Source organism: Cupressus sempervirens, chromosome 1, assembly GCF_028749045.1.
Source record: "Cupressus sempervirens isolate cs-2001-9-10 chromosome 1, ASM2874904v1, whole genome shotgun sequence".
NCBI classification, from domain to species: Eukaryota; Viridiplantae; Streptophyta; class Pinopsida; order Cupressales; family Cupressaceae; genus Cupressus; species Cupressus sempervirens.
This window is the reverse complement of record NC_143118.1, coordinates 401,634,918-401,656,214: the sequence shown is the minus strand read 5'-3', so window position 1 is coordinate 401,656,214 and position 21,297 is coordinate 401,634,918. Positions and strand designations below refer to the sequence as shown.

Below are 21,297 nucleotides of genomic sequence, written 5' to 3'. Positions count from 1 at the left end.
CACCAAAGTGTCTGGAGGGAAAGAGAATTACAACAATTCTTTGTATCATTTCATGTAATTGTAAGCAAGTTGTGAAGCACGTTTTGCTCTTGGGAAGACATTTTCATCCATGCAAATTCCTCCAAGAAGTGCGATCTGCACTTAGAAAGGCATTTGCAACATCATTTGCATTATCTAGCACATGTATTTGCATCGACAAACCATGATTTGGAGCTATGTTTTGGATCTTTCAAATGCATTTGATCCTTACATGCAAATGCACTTGTGAAACCCGATTTTGGAGAGGAAAAAGTTCATTCCAACTTCTTCTAGATTTTGCTCTTTGCTCTCCAAGTAAGTTTAAAACTCTCATTTCTTGTAAATGCAAAAGGAATTCATTTCAAAAATGAAATTGCATGCAAGAGTGAAGTTTTGGAATTGATCAAGTTTGAGTCAAAGCAAGAGGTTGGTTTTTCTTTTTTTCTTTTTAGTTTTTGTATATACTTTGTTGCTTGTTTTTGGTTTGTTTATGAAGAAAAGTTGGAGACCTTCCTTCAAAGAATGCAAGTATCTTTCCACGCTTTCATCTTCCATGTTCAATGCATCATCAAGATTCATGCAAACTCCGTACTACTAAATATGTAATTGCATTCCTAAAACTCGATTACATATTTACACCAAGTAAAAATGAGTTTTTTAACCACATGTAATTGCATCTCCAAAACTCGATTTTGATAAAAGCTCACATTTTTTAACATAAAAACTCTCATCCTATGCACATCCATATGCTTCCAATTTGCATTCTTAGCCATCCAAAACAAAAGCTCTTTTCTGTCTACATGTAATCCACCATCTAAAACCCAATTCTTTCCATTTTAGCCCAAAATACAAGCTGTTCCATTCATTTCTAGCCTTCAAAAGTGTTCAATAAGTATCTAAATAATCCTCTGAACACTTATTCTTCATAGAATCCGCCATTGAAACTCAAAACCCCAAAACTTTTATGGACCCAATCCCATCCGATGATGTATTCACTCTATGGAACTTTCATGTTGTAGCTCGAGATATGTTCGAGAAATCCACACCTTCAAAAAGCAAAGGAAAAATGAAATACCAATGCGTGACAAGCTAACACATGCAACTTCGTCTCATGTTTTATCCTCTTTTGATGAAATTATGGATATAGAGATTGGTCATGTAGGCATAGCAAATTTCTTGCAGAGGATTGAGACGTCTTCTAACCAAGACATGTTGCGGATCAAAAGGAGTAACATCCACTTGGTCTCCACCTTTCCTATGGCAACCTGCAAAATTGTGTTCGTGTTTGAATGTGCTAACCATTTTGCTGTCAAAACCATAGCGGTTAAGGATGCAGACGGGAAAGTTATTTTCAGTTTGTACCCGGATGTAATTGAGAAGGTATTCAAGGTTCCTGAAACTCCAGAGTACGTGGATTTGACAAAAGAAAACTCCTTGCAGTGGTGGAATGAGAAACAAAATTGATTATCTCAAGCATGTTAATGCCAAGTGGTTGATCAATAAAAGATCAAATTTCTCCAGATGGCCTAAGACGATACACAGATCTGGTTTCTCCCAAGAAGTCAATGATCTGATCACCCTTCTAAGTAGAGTCTATGGTCTCAAAGAATCTAATCACTTTGAGACTTGCATGTACAAATTCATATACTAGATTCTCAAAAGAAGAGAACCCATCTACTAGGGTGAAATCATTAGTGCAACAATATGTGAACAATTGGTTCATGCGAAGAGCTCCCTCTCATTCCATATGAATTCATATTTGGTTTACTGCAATCATAAGAGCATTTTCAGGACTCTACCAAGAGAGACCGGGCCCTAGATCCCATCTAGAGCTATTATGAGCAGCTGACTCTCACGCAGAGTAAACACCACTTTAGAAGGGTACATGATGGACTCTATAGGCATTTCAAGTGCCTTTTCAATAAGGAGTTGGTGACAAAGAGTGTCGCATGAGGCATGGGAAAAGGTGAATCAATACGGATGCATATTCGTGCTATTTTCAACTTTCGCTTATATGAGAGTTGGTTACTTCGAAGGTAACAAGAAAATCCTCATAGAATTGGCAAGACAACTTATGGTGGTGTAGTCATATCAAACCAACCAATATAAGCCAAGATTTGGGATCTCTTCTACTAATCCTCTCTAGATCAACAAGTATTGACTGACCACAGTGTACAAGGCCAAGGCCATGGAATCCGAGCTTTAGTTGATCACAATGAAATTCAGATTCAAGGTGGACTTTGATTTCAGAGGCATGCTTTCCAAAATGAAGTGGACATTAACCCTTGTTCATCGTATGGAGGATGTATGGATAGATCTGCACAGTGAGGTAGATGTGGCTAGAATGGATTATTGTCTGCTCACTCTGCGCAGATCATTGATCTCGACTTAGTCCGTATTCTAGAAGGGGTTGAGGATGACAACATGATTATGGACAAAGAATTCCACAATAGCCAATTGGAGAAGCTTTTTACTATTTCCATCTAGTGGCAACATAAAGAAATGATGTCAATCTTTGATAGATTTCAAGCCATAATGATGAATACCAATTCATGGTTGGAAGAAATAAATCTAAATAGAATCAAGCTGAAAGCTGGTATAGATTGTACTCATTTTGGGCCAATAGGAAGGAAATCCTAGGTTGAAGTTAAGAAGAAAAACAATTCATCCACATCACAACTGGAAAAGAGTTTCTGGAGGGAGGAAAGGTTTTCATTCTTGAATCACATTCTTCACCAACTCCTCTCAAAGCACAGGAACTAGAAGATGAATAGGTGATGATTTCTCCCACATGTTGGCCAAACGACCAAGAGTCATCCATCCCAGATGAACCATTGGCTGCCATAGATACCAACATGGATTCTTTTTCTACAATATTCACATGTACCATTCCTATTCCCGAGGTGAATACTTCACCATTGCCTATCTCTTCTACGGCTCCTATTCTCACCTCAAAACAATGAGAAATCTTGGATAATGTCTTTGAAGCTTTTTCTTCTTTTTTGGCCTTACTAAAGGGACAAGTTTCCCAACTTGATACCTCGGGTTGTAGGATTCGAGATGTTCATGTCAGAATCATCCCAAAGAATGCCCATGGTTCTAGCTGTGAATTTTGAGGTGTGCACTATGATGACAAAGATACAATTCCGATAAATGTTTGCCATAGCCACCATCCCAGTTTGAGTGGAAGAAAATTTCAAGTTGCTTGCATGGTTAGGCTATTAGCATGAATGTTGATGGTATTCCTATGGGGGAGTATCCTAGCATTGTTGGAGAGATGATCCAGTGATCATGTGTTGCATTCATTATTGTATTTGTCATTGATGTAATATCCACTTTTCCCGGGTCTTAATTAACAACTAACATATCAAAGAAATACAGTTATTACTTCATCTCTATAGGAAGACAGTTATATCAGTTATGTTCATGTGAATGAGATTAATAGTTAAAGACAGTTAAACAAAATTTCATAAGTAAGAATTGAAAACACCATCAATGAATTTACTATGGAAATTAAAAATCTACATACCATGGAATTTGAACCGAAAAACACTGTAAGGATGTTTCACTATATCAATTAGGGCATCAAATACCATTGGAGCATTTAGGGCATCATATACCATTGTATCATTTAGGGCATCAAATACCATTGGATCATTTAGGGCATCAGATACCACTGTATCATTTAGGGCATCAAATACCATTGGATCATTTCTTTTCTTCCCATTGCTAACTGTGGCATTAACATAAGATTAGAAGATATGCTCATAATCATTATTCATATTAGGGAAGACTGAAATAGCAATCCTATAGATATATTCCATATTTAGTTGAAAGGTCAACCAATCTAATGATTACCAATTACATTGACACGAAAGATTGCTTACAAGAAGGAATAACCGAATTCAACAATATAAATTAATCCATCATAAATTCTACTTGTATAAATATCATAAAAGTAAAAATACCTATTACCAATAAATATTTGAATACTTCAACTTATCTTTATTAGATGCATGTCCTAATATCTTGTGGAGAGGGGAAACATTGTCAGGGGCTTAACCACCCAACCTCGGACCATAACTTATCTTCACACAATCTTTAACGAGAAAGGCTCTCCCTACCCGGAATAGACATGGAACATCTTGTCATCCATTGAGCATCTTGGTATCTAATCACACCACTCAACTCGACAACAGGAGAATACAATAAACATGAATCATGTATCAGCTATGAAATGATATTATTCTAGATTTAATGTATCATATCTGACTTTTATTTCTATGTCATTGCAGACTCCATCTCACCTCTTCACCTTTTTCATGGCTATACAACCGATGAATTCTAGGTGCTCGGATCTCGGAGCAATCGACTGTCTGTTGATTCTCAACTAATTTATGATCGATATATACATATATTCCAGCTTATCACAATCAGTGATTTGAGAAAAATATTCTTAAAGATTGCAAAAATTATTGTTTAACTCTATCTCCACTGGCAAAATGATTCATGGATTCATATTATGGTTACTTGGCTTTCACTTGCCATGATCAAATCTACTTTAAAGAGGATCAATTCTGTAATATCAAACAAGATATCAAACAAGATATTATCATGATAAATACTGTAGCTTACTGTTATGTAATTTGATGTCATTGTACCATTTAATTCAAGAAAATCAAATTGAAATATTGGATTCGGGTATTCCACATAACCTAGATTAATTCTGAAATGATGTCTTGCTGGACACTCAGTTGCTTGCCACACCTTTACTTACAAAAGTATCAAACGTAGTCCCAACATAAGAGTGCTCACGATTTTTGCAAATCTTCTGAATAATCAGAAATCGTGGTTGGAAAAGACAATGCAAAGATTACTAATTACAGAGCTATCGGTTGCCATGATAAATGTGGTCCGTAATGAAGAAGTTAGGTGCTTGAGAATGGAAATCGGGTGCCAGAAAAATAGAAGTCGGGTGCCATGAAAATATAAGTCGGGTGCGATGAAATAAAAATACTGCCTTCCGTCTCCTTCGACTTCAAAATATATAATGAATAATGTGACTCTTTGGCTTCCAAGAAGCCGTAACATAACGGAAATGTATTGGCTCTTGGACGCCAAGTAAATGTGCCGAGTGTTCAATCGATTTTTAAACAAGAAAAAGAATAAAAGGTTGGAAGAAGATTTGTAGGTTATAATTCGAAAATTATTATGATTTATATTTATATACATACATGTAAATATATTGGTGAGGTGGCATCATTTTATTATAATAAAATAATATGATGGTGTCACTTCATTTTTATATCTATGTACACGTACATAGATATATTTATTATAATAATAAGGTGAAAGATCATTTAAATCCTTTGAGGTATGCATTATACTTTAATTAAGTTATTTTAATTAAATTATTTTATGTTTTAAATTATTTATTTAATAGCTCATGTGGTTTCATCAATTGTATGCTGATTTTCAAGTCACTAGGTCCTCAACTATGGTGATTCGCGATTCATACCCATTTGCCCAATGATAGTGATGCTCTTGTGCCCAATTCTTTTTTGACAATGCTTCCACCCCTTCGACGTGCTTCCTACAAGGAAATTTTTCGCAATTAAATTCTATTACCATCATAAATAATCATAACGGTTAATCGCCTTTTCAATTCATGAATTTGTGATAATTAATCACTTGCATGTTATCTTCATATGAAATTATAACGACTAACCATCTTACCATTTCGCAGGATTATAACAAATTTAATTGTCAATTGACTTCATGTGAACCTCAACGGCTATATTTTAAATTAGGTAAAAAATTGAGATGTAACAATTGATGTCAACATACATGTTATTCTGTGAGATTGACAGAGCAGCAGACAAAGATTGAGGTCGCATGGTTCCAGGATTAAAGATTAGGCTATGTGCAATTGAGAACATATTCTATAGAGTGTCTTGATGATGTGGTTAAGTGCACATGCCAAAATATGAAGACACTAGACAGTTATTTGAGATTTATTGAAGACAACATTCAGACAAAGTTCCTATGTAGCAGTTGCTGATGTTTTGATTATATCTCCTAACAGAGATAAAATCTAGTTGAGCGAGCTTAGATAGAGGTAGAAGACATGATGAGGATGCAGTGGTCAAACACGCACATCCCGATGAGCATCGAGTGAAGAGTTATGAAGACTGAGCCTACAGTTTGGTTGTAATTATGAAAAGTTGAAATATTGTAATGTAATATCTTAAGGTGGTCTTACATTGTAATTGTAAATTGGGAAAGCCTCAAGGCCGATTCAATTATTAGTTTTAGGACTTGGTATAAAGGAAAGATGTTTTCCTTAAGGTAGAGTGTGAAATATGTGAATCCAGTGCGGATATTTGTAGTATGAGTATGCGAACTTGTATGTGAGACCAACGAACCTGATATTGAATTTCTTTTGATAAGAGTAGTGTTCGGTTAAGGCATGACAAGTTGATAGAGACTGTATTTGGCAAAGAGGTTGCTTTGGACAGGTGATTATTGGTATTATTCTGAGAAGGATAGTACTAAGGCTAGTTGGACAATGAGTTTGGTGGTCTTGCCCATGAATTGTTTGGAGAGTGGGTCCTTCTGCCTTCAACAACTCCTAATAGGGTTGACAGAACTCCTAACAGGGTTGGAATCTCCTAACAGGAACTCAAAGTCTCCTAACAAGGACTAATATGTACTGAATGTATCTCATTGACTCCTAATAGGGTCCATCTTCTTACAAAAAACTTATATATTAGTACATCATTTTGTGGGTACCATCCCCACCGCGGCTTTCCCTCTGATCAAGGGTTTCCCTAGTTAACAAATCTGGTGTTATTGTGTATGTTTATTTTTCTATGGTTGTTACAATTGATGATTACGTGTTTCATATTAATAAGGTTAATAAGAGTTGTTTTAATTTGATAGCTGATTCACCGCCCACCCGCTCAGTTATCTTGGTGGACTTTACAATCTAACAATTGGTATTAGAGCATCAGGGCCTTGAAGGAAAAGCTGAACATCTTAAGGAGATCTATGGCGAGTCATTTTAGAAAAGAAAGTTCAAAGTTTGACGGAGTTAACTATGACAATTGGAAGGAGAAGATGAAGACACATTTCCTATGCATGGGTCCAGGATATTTGCTGATCACTAAGAAAGAGAAGTGGTAGATGAAGATAAGCTTGAGGGAGTGTCCAAAACCTCGGAGAGAATTGTTTATGTGTAATGTGCTTGCTAGAGAAGCACTTTGGACAACTCTTCCCGAAAATGAGTATAGTTAGGTAAATTCTTTTAATTCAGCACATAAAATTTGCAAAGCTTTGGACTCTACTTTTGAAGGTGATAAGCATGCTGAAAAGGTTAGATTGCAGAGTTTTGATATGTTTTAAAAAGTTATTTTGGTAGAATATCAGAGATTGTTGCAGGGATTAAGCTCTATGATGGAAAGAAGGATGAAGATGAAATTGTATGGAAGATTTTGAAAACTTTGACATCAGCATATAAGTAGATAGCGAGGATGATTGAACAGGTTATACCTTGCACGAATAATTTTACAAGAGACTCTTCTTGGAAGATTGGAATCAGCTAAGATTAGTTTTAGACAAAGTGGAGATTTGCATAGGATTGAGACTGTTTTCAATGCATTGAGTGTTCGACCTACATTGACAAGAAGTGCAAGTACTAGTGGAGATTATGCTAGTAGCAGTAGAGGAAAATCAGAAGAAGACAAGAAGATTGAAGAAGGAATTGCTCTACTTGTGAGAAGAGAACCTAAAGGTAAGAAAATCTTTAAATGTTGGACTTGTACTGAATTATGATCATTATGCTTCTAAGTGCCCTAAAATAGTAAAGAAGTATAGAAGGAACTTGAAGCCTAGGAAGACTAGAGAATGTCTCTATGCAAATGATGAGGATTTAGAAGCTAGTGTGGTAAGATTTTGAGTGAAAGTGATGATGATAGTGATGAAATAGGATTTGTTGCAATTAAGGAGGAAAGTCCTGAAAAAGAAGAAGTTAGAGAAGAAAAAACATTAGTGTCACAAGTTGAAAGGAAGAAATCTGATTGGATTATAGATAGTGGTTGTTCACATCATATGATTGGAGATATGAACAAATTCATTGAACTAAACAGTTGTGATGGAGGAATTGTTAGAGTTGGAAACAATGCAGCCTGCCACATAAAAGAAATAGGATTTATTACTCTTGATGGAAAAACTAACATTGATGATATTTATTTTGTTGATGGTCTGAAACATAATCTTTTGAGTGTTGGACAGCTAGTAGGCAAGGGATATTAGTTATTGTTCACAGAGAAGACATGTATTATCAATGATAAAGATTGTAAGGTGATTGGTACTGGTAAAAGAACAAGAGGTAATGCTTTTCAGTTGAATCCCGCTGAGATGACATGTTTAGTTACTGAAGTTGGTGACAGTTGGCTATGGCACAAAAGGTTTTGTCACATAAACTTTGATAATATTGTGAAGATTAGTACTACACTTGCTCTTAGGGATTTACCTAAAATTGTAAAGCCTACTACCATAGTATGCAAGGAATGTGTTATAGCGAAGCAAAAGAAAAAATCATTCTGAGCAAGAATTTTACTACATCAACGAAGTTGGAGATGGTACATACAAATTTGAGTGGTCCTACAAAGACGAGCTTTCTATGGTGAAAGGTATTTCATGATTCTTGTTGGTTATTTTACTAGAATGATGTGGGTAAGTTCTTAGAGAGAAGTCTAAAGCATTTGAGGATTTTAAGTTGTTTAAGAATAGAGTTGAAAATGAATCTGGCTTACAGATTAAATGTTCGAGATCTAATAGAGGTGGAGAATTTACCTCGAATGAGTAACATTTTTTGTGAAGTGAATGGCATTAAAAGACAACTTTCAGCCCCTAAGACACCTGAGTAGAATGGTATAGCAGAGAGGAGAAACAGATCAGTAACAAAGGCAACAAGAGCTATGATGTTTGAGAATAATGTGGCAAAGATATTCTGGAGATAAGTAGTAAATACAACAATATACACCATGAATAGAGTACAGATCAAACAAAGCACTGGAAAGACTCCCTATGAGCTTTGGTTTGGACATACACCCTCAGTTAAGTATTTTAGAATCTTTGGAAGTAAGTGTTACATTAAGAGAGAAGATGATATTGGTAAATTTGATTCAAAGAGTGATGAAGGTATGTTTCTTGGTTATTCATTGAAAAAAAAAGCATACAAATGTATTAATCAGAGAACTAAGACTTTTGTTGAGAGCACAAATGTTAAAGTGGATGAGAAGTTTTGAGTTCAAGAAAAGATGCTTGATTATAATTATGATGAAGAGACTAATTTAAAGGCTAACTAGGAGAATGTTGAGTTGTTTCATTAGATTGACACAAATTTGTAGAATGGCATACAAGTTGTGGAACATAGAGAAGATCCAAGGAATGAACCTAGAGCAAAAGTAAGAGTTGAGACAGTGACACCTAATAAGAATTTGATAAAGAATCACCCTGCTGATCAGATTATTGAAAGCAAGGACAAAGGAGTAATGACAAGAAATAAGGTACAAAGAGAAGAATTATGTTTGATTTCACAAATAGAACCTAAAAGTGCTGATGAAGCTAGTAAAGATGACTTTTGAATGAAAGCTATGAGAGAAGAATTAGATCCAAGTGTTTTTTCAGAAATAAGATGAATGAACAAGGTGAGGTTGTGGGAAACAAAACAAGATTGGTATGTAAAGGTTATTCACAGCAAGAATGTATTGATTATGAGGAAACTTTCGCACCTATTGCTAGAATAGAGGCAGTTAGAATGTTTTTGGCATATGTGGCTAACAAGAAATTCAAAGTGTATCAGATGGATGTCAAATCAGCATTTTTGAATGAAGAACTTGAAGAAGTTTACATTGAGCAGCCTGAAGGTTTTCCTTTGACAAAAGGAGATATGGTTTGTAAATTGAAGCAAACATTGTATGGATTGAAACAAACACCTAGAGCATGGTATGCAAGATTGGATAAGTATTTGGCAGAATTGTGATTTATTAGAGTTATTGTAGACGGTAATTTGTACTTGAAGGATATTGAAAATGGTTTACTAATTGTTGAAGTGTTTGTGGATGATATAATCATTGGAGGTGATGACGAAGCAAGCAAAGTATTTGCTAGTGAAATGAAAAGTAATTTGAGATGAGCACGATTGGTGAGATGAAATATTTCTTGGGATTGCAGATTGTACAGAATAATGATGGTATTTTCTTATCACAGTAAGTATTTGAAAGATTTGTTGAAAAGAATTGGTTTGGAAAGTTGTAAACCTATTGGTACGCCTATGGTAACTGGTCACAAGTTATTTAACAAAGATGAGACATCTACTGTTGGGTAGAAGAAGTATAGCTCTATGATTGGAGGTTTGCAATATTTAACACACACAAGACTTGATATAGCTCATGCAGTTAGCATTGTGACGAGATTTCAAGCCAATCCTAAAGAATCACATTATGTAGCAATAAAAAGGATTTTCAAATATTTGAAGGGTACACCTGATTTTGGTTTATGGTATGATAGATCAAATGACTTTACCTTATGTGCATACATTGATGCGGAGTGGGTAGACAGTGCAGATGACATGAAAAGTACAAGTGGTGGAGCATTTTTCTAAGGAGGAAGATTTGGTTTCTTGGCTAAACAAGAAACAAGATTGTATTTCACAGAGCACGACAAAACCAAAGTATGTAGCAGCAACAAATAATTGTAATCAGATCATTTGGATGAAACAAATGTTGAAGGACATTGGAATTGAGTTTACAGATCCTATTATCATACATTGTGATAACACAAGTATAGTGAGTATGTCTAAGAATCATGTTTTACATTCAAAGACAAAGCACATATCTATCAAGTTTTACGTTTTGAGAGAGAAAGTTACAAATAATGAGACCGGATTGGAGTATATCAATACAAAAGAGAAAATAGTAGATATATTTACAAAGCCTTTTCCGAAGGACACATTTGAGTACTTGAGAGGTATGCTTGGGGTTATGTCCCTGCCTACTTTTGAGTAGTTGATGCAAATATTGCATCAGTCCAGTGGTAGTAGAGCACTATTTTCATTGTTTAGACTGGATGCTTGATGCTTCCTCTATGGAGGAGTATCTATGTTGAGATGAGTCATGAAGGACTCTTGGTAATTGGTATTTAACAGTGTCTTTGGACACTTGAGCTTAGTGAAGATCTTATGCAACAAAATTGACATAATGATGCCTTTGTCATTGATGTCAGTGGGGAGAGTAGTATATGAAAAACATCCTTTGCATGTGTATATTTGAGGGAGAATAGCATATATCTTATAGGAGAGAATATTGATGTCAATGGGGGAGATTGATGTTCTTGAGAGATTGATTTGATTGATGAAGAGAATTTGAAAGTTAATTATAGTATAGCGGACATTCATGGTAACATGAATGGGGGAGCTATTGTAGTAGAGTGTTTGGTATTATGGAACTTAGATGGTTTTCATCTGTTTTGCCATCAATGCCAAATAGGGAGATTGTTAGCATGAATGCTAATGGTATTTCTATGGGGGAGTATCCTAGCATTGCTAGAGAGATGATACAATGATCATATGTTACATTCATTATTGTGTTTGTCATTGATATCAACATACATGTTATTTTGTGAGATTGACAGAGCAGCAGACAAAGATTGAGGTTGTGCGGTTCGAGGATTAAAGATGAGGCTATGCGCAGTTGAGAACGTGTTCTACAGAGTGTATTGATGATGTGGTTAAGTGCACATGCAGAAATATGAAGATAGTGGACAATTATTCAAGATTTATTGAAGACAATGTTCAGGTAGAATTCCTGTGTAGCAGTTGCTGATGTTTTGATTATATCTCCTAATAGAGATAGAATCCGGTTGAGCAAGCTTAGACAAAGGTAGAAGACATGATGAGAATGCAGTGGTCAAACACGCACATCCTGATGAGCATCGAGTGAATAGTTATGAAGAGTGTGAGCCGACAATTTGGTTGTAATTGTGAAAAGTTGAAATATCTTAATGTAACATGTATTGTAATATCTTAAGGTGGTCCTACATTGTAATTGTAAATTGGGAAAGCCTCAAGGCCGACTCAATAATTAGTTTTAGGACTTGGTATAAAGGAAAGATGTTTTCCTTGAAGTAGAGTGTGGAATATGTGAATCCAATGCTGATATTTGTAATACGAGTATGCAAACTTGTATGTGAGATCCAACGAACCTCATATTGAATATCTTTTGATAAGAGAAGTGTTTGGTGCAGTAAGGCACAACGAGCTGACAAAGAGACTCTATTTGGCAAAGAGGTTGTTGTGGACAGTTGTTTACTATTATTATTCGAAGAAGGATAGTACTAAGGCCAGTTGGACAGTGAGTTCAGTGGTCTTGCCCTAAAGCTGTTTGAACAGTGGGTCCTTCTGTCTTCCACAACTCCTAATAGGGTTGACACAACTTCTAATGGGGTTGGAATCTCATAACAGGGATTCAAGGTCTCCTAATAGAGACTGATATGTATTGAATGTATCTCATTGACTCCTAACATGGTCCATCATCTTACAAGGAATCCATATATTAGTACATCATTTTATGGGTACCATCTCAACTGGGGTTTTCCCTCTGATGAAGGGTTTCCCTAGTTAGCAAATCTGGTGTTGTTGTGTATGGTTATCTTCTTATGGTTGTTGCACTTGCTGATTACAATTGTCCACCATTGGAACAAGATGACTATTCCTTTGCATCTCCTAGCTTCTGCTCTCTGCCCTAGGTATTATAGCCTAGAGGTATTTGTTATTCTCGGCAATGTGGCACCTTATAGAGCTCGTGAGGTTGCTAGTGAATATAAGAAGGCATTGAGTAGGGATCTTCAACAATCCAGAGGTAGGAGCAAATGTTAGGAGAGAGTTTGGGTTATTCATCGAAGGAAAAAATCTAGATCCTGTTGTTGTGAATGATCAAAGAAAAATGGATGGTATTACATGGCGGTACCTCCATTGGCAAGATTATATGTACCTTCAACCTCTTGCATTAAAGATCCTATCCAAAGTGTGTTTTTTAATTCTAATTTGTAAGTATTTTTCATTTGTTGTGGCCACTTGCAATGTGTTATTTTAATACTAAATTTTGTTTGTTTTCTCTCTAGGTTACTAGCTCTTCTGCCACTGACAGGAATCAGAGTACACACTCCTTTATCCACTTATTGAAGTGTAATTGATTGGGCTCAAAAAAAGCAGAAGCTTGGTGTTTGTGCACTACTTCTGTTTTCTATCACGTAAGGACCCTTTGGTTCCCAAAACCCCAAATTAGAAATCCAAGAGCTTGCCACTTCTCTGATAGGATTTCGCAATCAGTTCTGGTCAACGAATGAGAATCACCTTGATTCCCCTACACTTTAGGCTCTGCTACTCCTAGGTAGGTAAACCTTCTCCTTGAACTTGATTACTTGGTTCAGAGCTTTTCTAAAGTGAATTTAAGCTTTGAAGAGTTCTTTTGTTGGCAAAGTCTTTGAACTCAATTAAAACGAAACTGAATGCTGAGTGTTCAAAATGGTTGGATGTTTTGTATAATGTTTGTCAATAATGAATTTGATGCTTGTAGGAAGATAATAGATTTTCTGACTTCAATAATTAAAAGACCAGCACTTCTGCTCATTTGGGCAATAGAGTCAAATTCAGTGAAGATTTTCACGTACAACTTTATAATGTTCTACACACTTATATTGCCAACAATTAAATAATCAAGATGTGATAGAGCAAATATATATGCAATCTTAAATTAGTCTAGATTGAACTTTAACTCCTCTGGTAGGGAGATAAACTGGATATAGATACGGAAACAATTTGATATTTCACAATATCTATGATGATCGAGTTTAAGATGCTAAATGACTATGTTGACTTATCTGACATTTAAATTGTACACAGAATTCAAAAAAAAATTACAAAGGATGAATCATCTCCAGTTTAAATCTCCATGCCATTTAGAAATAAACAAAGAAAATAAAATAAATGAATTTATATTACAAGTCATATTTAAGCCCTTATTCCTCCTTTCAAATAAATATAAAATGTTTTTTTTGTTGAATATGGGTGTTCGAATCTCTTGCTTGTTCCTTTTTTATGTAATTGCCTATATATGTGGACGAAGGGTTAACAGTCCAAACTATACAGTTGACCAATTTTCAAAAAAATCGAAAACATCATGGATTTTTCTGAAAATTTCAGCGTTTGATCTTCATGATCTGCATAGTTTGTAGTCGAAAACAACAAAAAGATTAGAAAAAAATCACTGCATTTTCTTGAATCTGGAAAAAAAAAGTTTTGTTTTGTCTTTAGTGCATTTTGGATGGAGATTAACCCAAGCTTCTAAACCGATGTGTCCCTTAACAATAGAAAATAATTACCTAATTCTAATATTTGGAATCGATTAAAATGTAAACTAAACACAAATATTGTTTGACTATCGTATTAACATATCATCATTAGGGATGCTCGGGAATAGTTTTCCACATCACTGTCTTTGAACATGTTTTGTATAATAAACAAAGATAAAAAGCTATATGTCATTTAATCTCTATGACTTGTGCTTTCATCATCCCTTGTTGTCTAAAACATTTTTCTACTCAATGATATTTTCCTCTATTATGCAACTTTGCAGGATGCGATCATTTGTTCAGGATAGTCTGGACACATCACTCGACACATTCTGTCCACCACACATTCTCTTGCTTCCATTCCTCTATTGCCGTATATTGTCATTGACTGGGATGGCAATTTGTTGTTAATTCTTTAATTTAATTCATCAAGCCCTCCTTCACGACACATCCTCTATTTTGTAAACGGTGATATGAAAATTCTTCTAGATATGTATCTTTGCTTTTATTCCTTCCTGTCACTAGATTTGTTTTCATTCGATTCATGAATTGTTCTTAATCGTTCAAATCTCTTAGAGGCAACAACATCTCCAGGTTCGTATGTCAAAGACATATCATTTCAAAAATACATTGCTCCCGATATCATATGTGCATCCCCTCAATCTGTTCAACAACATATGTTTGATTTGAATATTTGATTTGCACTGAGTAATCCAGTAGTGGATTATCATGGGACTCACGGCATAGGGAAATGTCCGGTCATGTGCTCAACCCAATTTATAACACGAAGTCGCCATATACCAATTCTTCAAACATTGGTTCTGAGTCTGAATATCTGCCTTTTGTATTGTAGTGTAACGTAATTGACTTTAATATCAATTTTCTTCAGAACTCTACTGCCGTTCTTGATTTCATCTTCATAATCAACATATCTTAGTTTCATTTACTTTGACTGAAACGATATGTTTGCTGTAAGCCTTCGTCAATCTATATGATCTGTTAATTATACTCTTAGGATTACCAATTTGATCTGTAGTTTGGCTACACATCTTAGCATCCATTGCAACTGCAACTGACATCCTCAAGATGGTTGGGGCAAGTCTGGAAGAGAGTAGCATACATTTCATGAGACTTGTGTTTGTGCTTACTGATTATAGAGCTTGAGACATTTTCAACAGATTTGTTTTGTTCTTTAGTTGTAAATTTTTTACTTTATTTGATGAGAATACTTCTTTTGGCTGCATTAATCATCCTGTTGCAGATCTTCCATTTTGCTTTCCCTCAACCACTCAAGCTTTAGCATCATTGTATTCATACAATTCTCATTATATCAATGTCCTTTTGCTAGTATGGTATGCTGCATCCTTCCTTTATCTTTGTTTCTTACCAAACGAACTAAATATGTATGTCACTGTTTTATGCTGAATTGCTACTGAAGCATATCTCCCTAACAAACTGGATCACTGTATAATATCTGTTCGGATATGTGTGTCTCTCAACTCTTGTAATGAGCACCAATAGATAATGATTGCCTTAGCCTGTATCTGTCTGAACACTATATGAGAAGTTACTGTGTTGGTAGGTATCAATGATCGCCCTTCATCATGTCATTTCTTTAGAACAGTCAACACTTAATCAGTAAACACCTTTCAAGATGTCCTATGTCTGGTCACTGATCTGCTGTTGTATAATATTGAGAAGTTCCTCATAAGAGGCTCTAGTCTCCCTCGTCTTGTCAATAGACAAAACACTCTATTCGTGGACTTGCCTTATAAGAACATATTATATCCACTCATTGTATTGATTTGCAGCATGTTTGCTCAAATGGAGGCCCAAAAAATAGGGTTCTATCAGACCCAAAATACAAGAAGGGTGTAGAGAAGCTTTTTGGGACGTGGCACCTGAGTCTGCTGACTTGGATATGATGATTGATGATCTTGCTAGAGCCACATTGCTTGATATAGATGATGCAGTGAATGGTGCAACACTCTCTACAGCTGTTGCACTGGCTTATGGTTTTAATGATGAGGATGATGAAATACTTGCAGCCATTGAAGACCCCAATGATCCACATTTTTTAGATAATCCATTTGATGACTGAGAACACTTCAGTCTTTCATGATTATTGAATCATGTTTCAAACATTATTGAACTATAAGTTATAACAATATCTAAGTTTTGTGAATTCGATATGATGATTTCCTTGATGAATCATAATGTTTATCTTTGACTTTTGGCAATTGATGTATAGTCAAGCATCATAGATTCATAGGATGAAATGATCTAGTTTTAGAATTATGTATATTTTTCTTATTTTTTTAATATATAATGCGCATGCTCGCGCCCGCGCACACACACGCACTCACGAATCCTTCACGAGTCGTAATGGGAAAAATAAAATCATGAATCCACGAATTGGATTCTTGAACCTGCATCCGCCCCCAAAACCCAAACCAGCAACTAAGTTGAGAATATCAACTTCTGTTTCAACAATTATGTCATCAACATCTTCTTGTTTTTTTGGCATTTCATCTTGTCTCTGGTCTTGGGTATTTCACCTAGAATAAAAGATGCAATGAATTGTTTGGTCGATAGTTCAAGGTGTTCCCAAGGGTGTTAGCCTATTGGTTTGATTAGGACTTATCTATCTTCGACACTGGTTCCACCTAATCTAGTTTACGTTGTTTTTCCTAAATTTAACTTTGTACAAAGTATAGTTGGTGACTTAAGAAGGTTTTCTGATACAAGTGTTTATTATGCATCAAGGGTTCCCTTAAAATGGTACCTAAACTCTGAAAGTGTTGGCAAGAGCCTTTTCTAACAACTTTTGCTATTCATAACTGATATCTGATGGTCCTGTATATAACTGATATCTGATGGTCCTGTATCCTCAAGTGTTTGCCAATCTTTCTTTTTAAATATAGCAGTTTGGGATTAGTAGTCACTGATTTATAGTACACATGGAATACTAATGTCTGCTACACTTATCATCCCTGAGTTAATTGTTATTTTGAAGGCTTTCAAGTTTCTATTTTAATTCTTAAATATTATTTTCCGATTGACTTTTTTTGGTGAATGCTTGGCAGGTAGCTTCAAAGGCCATTGGAGCAATTCGAATGATGATTATATTTCCTATTCTTCCTTTTTCTATTCTTGGAGTATTCTATATGTATTGGGTTGGAGCAGCATTATATCTTTTCAGTGCAGGTGAAATTCGACAGAATGACTGCAATGGTAATTGTTGTGCATATGATCTTCTTGCTGGGAAGGTTAAATGTGATGGATGCTGTGGATACAGTATTTACTATACACATCATCTTACTCTTGCCATCCTTTACCATCTGTTTGGTTGCTTTTGGATCACTCAATTTATAATGGCATGCTCAGTCACAGTTATAGCTGGCTCAGTTGCTTCTTATTACTGGGAGCGTGGTGAAAGCCCTGTAAGCTTTGGGTTCCTATTTCAAAGTTTCTAGATTGTTTGATTTACTTTGTAATCTATATCCATGGAGTGAGATAACATCTAAATCATGTTGCAGGAAATGCTTTTACTTCCACTTATTTCTTCAGTAAATCGTCTTCTACGCTATAACCTTGGTTCCATGGCACTTGGTTCATTGGTTGTGGCACCCATTGAGTCAATCCGCTACATACTGGAGTGTGTTCGGAGGCGGCTGAAACTTATGGAAGCTGGCTCAGAAGGCTTCATTACAAAAACAGTATGGTGTTGCAGACAGTGCTGCTTAGGCTGCATTGATCGGACCATAAAATTTGTGAATCGAAATGCTTACATCATGGTGAGAATGCAGATTTTCCCTAACTCTACCTGTTTTTACTTTCTACCATTCAGCCTTTTTTGAAGAACATTACATGCATAATTTCAGCAATTATGAATCACTGACAAATTTTATGTGTTACGCAGATTGCTATTACTGGAAAAGGTTTCTGTACAGCTGCAGAAATGGCAACTGGATTAATCATTAGCAACATATTAAGGATCGGCACTGTTAATGTTGTTGGAGATGTCATTCTGTTTTTGGGCAAGCTATGTGTTAGTCTTGCATGTGCACTGTTTGCATTCCTTATGCTAGACACCCACCCATACAAGTCTGCTCATGATAAGATCTCATCCCCATTGTTTCCTGTCCTGGTAAGATGGAAACATGCTTCTGCCAGTCATAAATTTTCCCCTCTTATTGGGATATTGACAAGTATATCTATTCACCTTTTGACACAGTTTTATTTTGGTATAGTGGTGAAACCTGCATCGTGACTTTTTTGTGCAGGCTTGTTGGGGCATTGGATATGTTGCTGCTTCTCTTTTTTTTGCTGTTGTAGAAACGACCATTGATACAATTATGCTATCCTTTTGCCAAGATGCTGAAGAGCACCAAGGAATGCCACAATATGCACCACCTCTACTTGTGGAGACATTGGGAAATCACAGTGAGATGCAACGGTTAACACAGTAAGTTGAATTGTCATGAGAGAAGCAGTGGATTGCATTTTATTCATTCATGAGAATTGAGCAAATGTCAGAGATTTGTCATGGCTTGCCTTCAGTTAGTGTATGAGCCACTTGTGTGAAGGCTCAAGAATAGCACGGACCCTTTCCTAGGAAGGTGATCGTTCTGAGAGAAATGCTTACTTGAGCACCCATCAGGAGCACGTCATTTATTGCTTCAGAGGAGTGTCTGTAATTACCTCAACATTAGCTGGTTTGCTTTGACTTGGAGGCACAAGCTGTACATTGTAGGACTAGGTGGTTTTGTTAGTTCTAGTGTGTTTTGCCAACCGGATCATTTGAAATTACTCAAGTTCAATTTAATCAAATTTCAGTCCAAATGTGTAAATCCTATATCCAAAATAATTAATTATATGAAAGCAATGGTGATTAATTTATGACCCTATTCCTCATTATATCAGTACTGCTGGTTTCATTCGATGCATTAATTCAGGTGATTAATATGATTTTAGAGAAAAACTTGTGTCAGCATGTCAGATTATATTAATATTGTACTAGTGTTTGTACTACACTAGTGAAATATTAAATGACATGCATGCAATGTTTTAACCAGTTTAAAGTAACTTCCAAGTAGACTTAAGCAATGGGTGAAAGCAGTTTAAAATTTGACCATGAGATAAAAACTACTCGAACCTGAGGGATTGATTGTTATTTTGATCATTGATTTTGACGGAAGTTCTGTTAGTGTTTTTATAATCAATTTATTTTTTCCATTACTTTGTATGTATTGATCAATAGTCATGGACCATATTGAAGCTCTCCTGATCCCGTTTTATAATCATGGAGCATATTGAAGCTCTCCTGATCCCGTTTTAAGTAATTGAACAGATGAAATAAAGTTTACATCAGGGATAGCTTAGAACGTATGAGAATGAGTGCAGGCTACTCGAGTTTTATTAAATTTACAGCATCACTCAGTAAGCAAGTGGGAGATATATCACCTACAATTTATGACATCGAAGAACTAGTATCGAGTGTTTGTCATTTAACGATATATTTGATATATAAATGGCGTACAAATAGGTAAGTTTTCTCATTTTACGGGCCCTATAATAAATATTTATTACTGCTAGAAGTAAGCACTTCAAACTCTCGTCATCAAGGTTCACGTGGGTGTGATTGTAAAAGTAGTCATTATCAACAATTGGATTATAAAATGGATAGAAGCTTGTTTACAATCCATTTTTCCAATCCAAAAGAAGTGGAAGTGGATTGTGGTTGGACACTATTCAAGGGAGAGTAAATATATCCTATATGTTAATTAGGAGAACAAAGGAATATATATATATATATATATATATATATATATATATATATATATATATATATATATATATATATAGTCTAACTTGAAAAAGATCCCATCCCTTCTGTTGATTATACCAACTACCAAGTGGAAAGGTGTCCCAAAAGATCAATAGTCAACATGGTTTTTTTGTTAATGAACTCAAATCCACCATACTATCAATAAGTCCGCAAGGAAACCTAACTTCTCAAAGGGGAAAAGAGGAGACTTTAAATCCCCACAAGATGCTATTAGGAAGTAGTGAAGTGTTGAATAAGTGAGGTAATGCCATTCAAAACTATCTTTTTATCTAGTGTACAATTTGAGGGCATAAACATTAATTATGGACCAAGTAAAATCTTCAGAGTTGAGTCTGGTAACCAAGACATTCTAGTTAGAGAAGGTCAAAGACCCATTAATCTTTTACAAATTTTGCATGGTAAAAATGCCTTGAGAGGCTCCAATAACTTAAGTTATATAGAAATGTAAATCCAACCACATAACTCTCACAAGAGCACTAAACAAGGATTCAATCATTTTAACTTCTTGAAGAAGGAGAATATCAATACCATTTTCTAGGATACATTTCCTAAGATAAAGAATAATAATTTAGGGTCATTCAGCCCTTGCACGTTGCATGGTAAGAATCTCATTTCTTTATCTTAGTTGTGGAATCAAGGGTCTTCTCCCTACCACTAGCAATTCCCATTATGATCTTCCTTTCCTTATAAACCATTATGATGTTCAAACAACCTTAATATTAGAGCCAGCATATGCTCTCTTATTGTTATTATTCTTTTTCTAAATCATTTGTTACTACCGACTGTAGTGCTAGTTGAATCTTTTGGTGAAGAAAATCTATTTTCCATGGGTGGTGTGGGGAGGTCAACAATGGTTTTGATGGTACACACTTAGTAGGAGTAGATGAAACTCCCATTTAAGGAGTAGCTAGTATTTCACCTTAATGGTCGTTATTTGGAATGAGGAATTTGCCAAGTTTTCCAGCCAACCATCTCTGCTAACACATGTATGTTTAACAATATTAGTCACATTC

The 21,297-nt window shown here is 35.5% G+C and overlaps 1 protein-coding gene across 1 annotated transcript in view; it reads left to right on the top strand.

The window, feature by feature from the left end:
• LOC149577992 (Plasma-membrane choline transporter family protein) overlaps positions 1-19,341 on the top strand; it is a 74,980-nt gene extending 55,639 nt beyond the window's left edge. Inside the window, exons 7-10 of the mRNA XM_089827089.1 lie at positions 17,520-17,876; positions 17,973-18,230; positions 18,356-18,583; positions 18,720-19,341. Of these exons, the coding sequence (XP_089683215.1) occupies positions 17,520-17,876; positions 17,973-18,230; positions 18,356-18,583; positions 18,720-18,905 (1,029 nt within the window). The 3' untranslated portion in view covers positions 18,906-19,341. The remainder of the gene's footprint in view (positions 1-17,519; positions 17,877-17,972; positions 18,231-18,355; positions 18,584-18,719) is intronic.
• Positions 19,342-21,297: the final 1,956 nt, after the last annotated feature.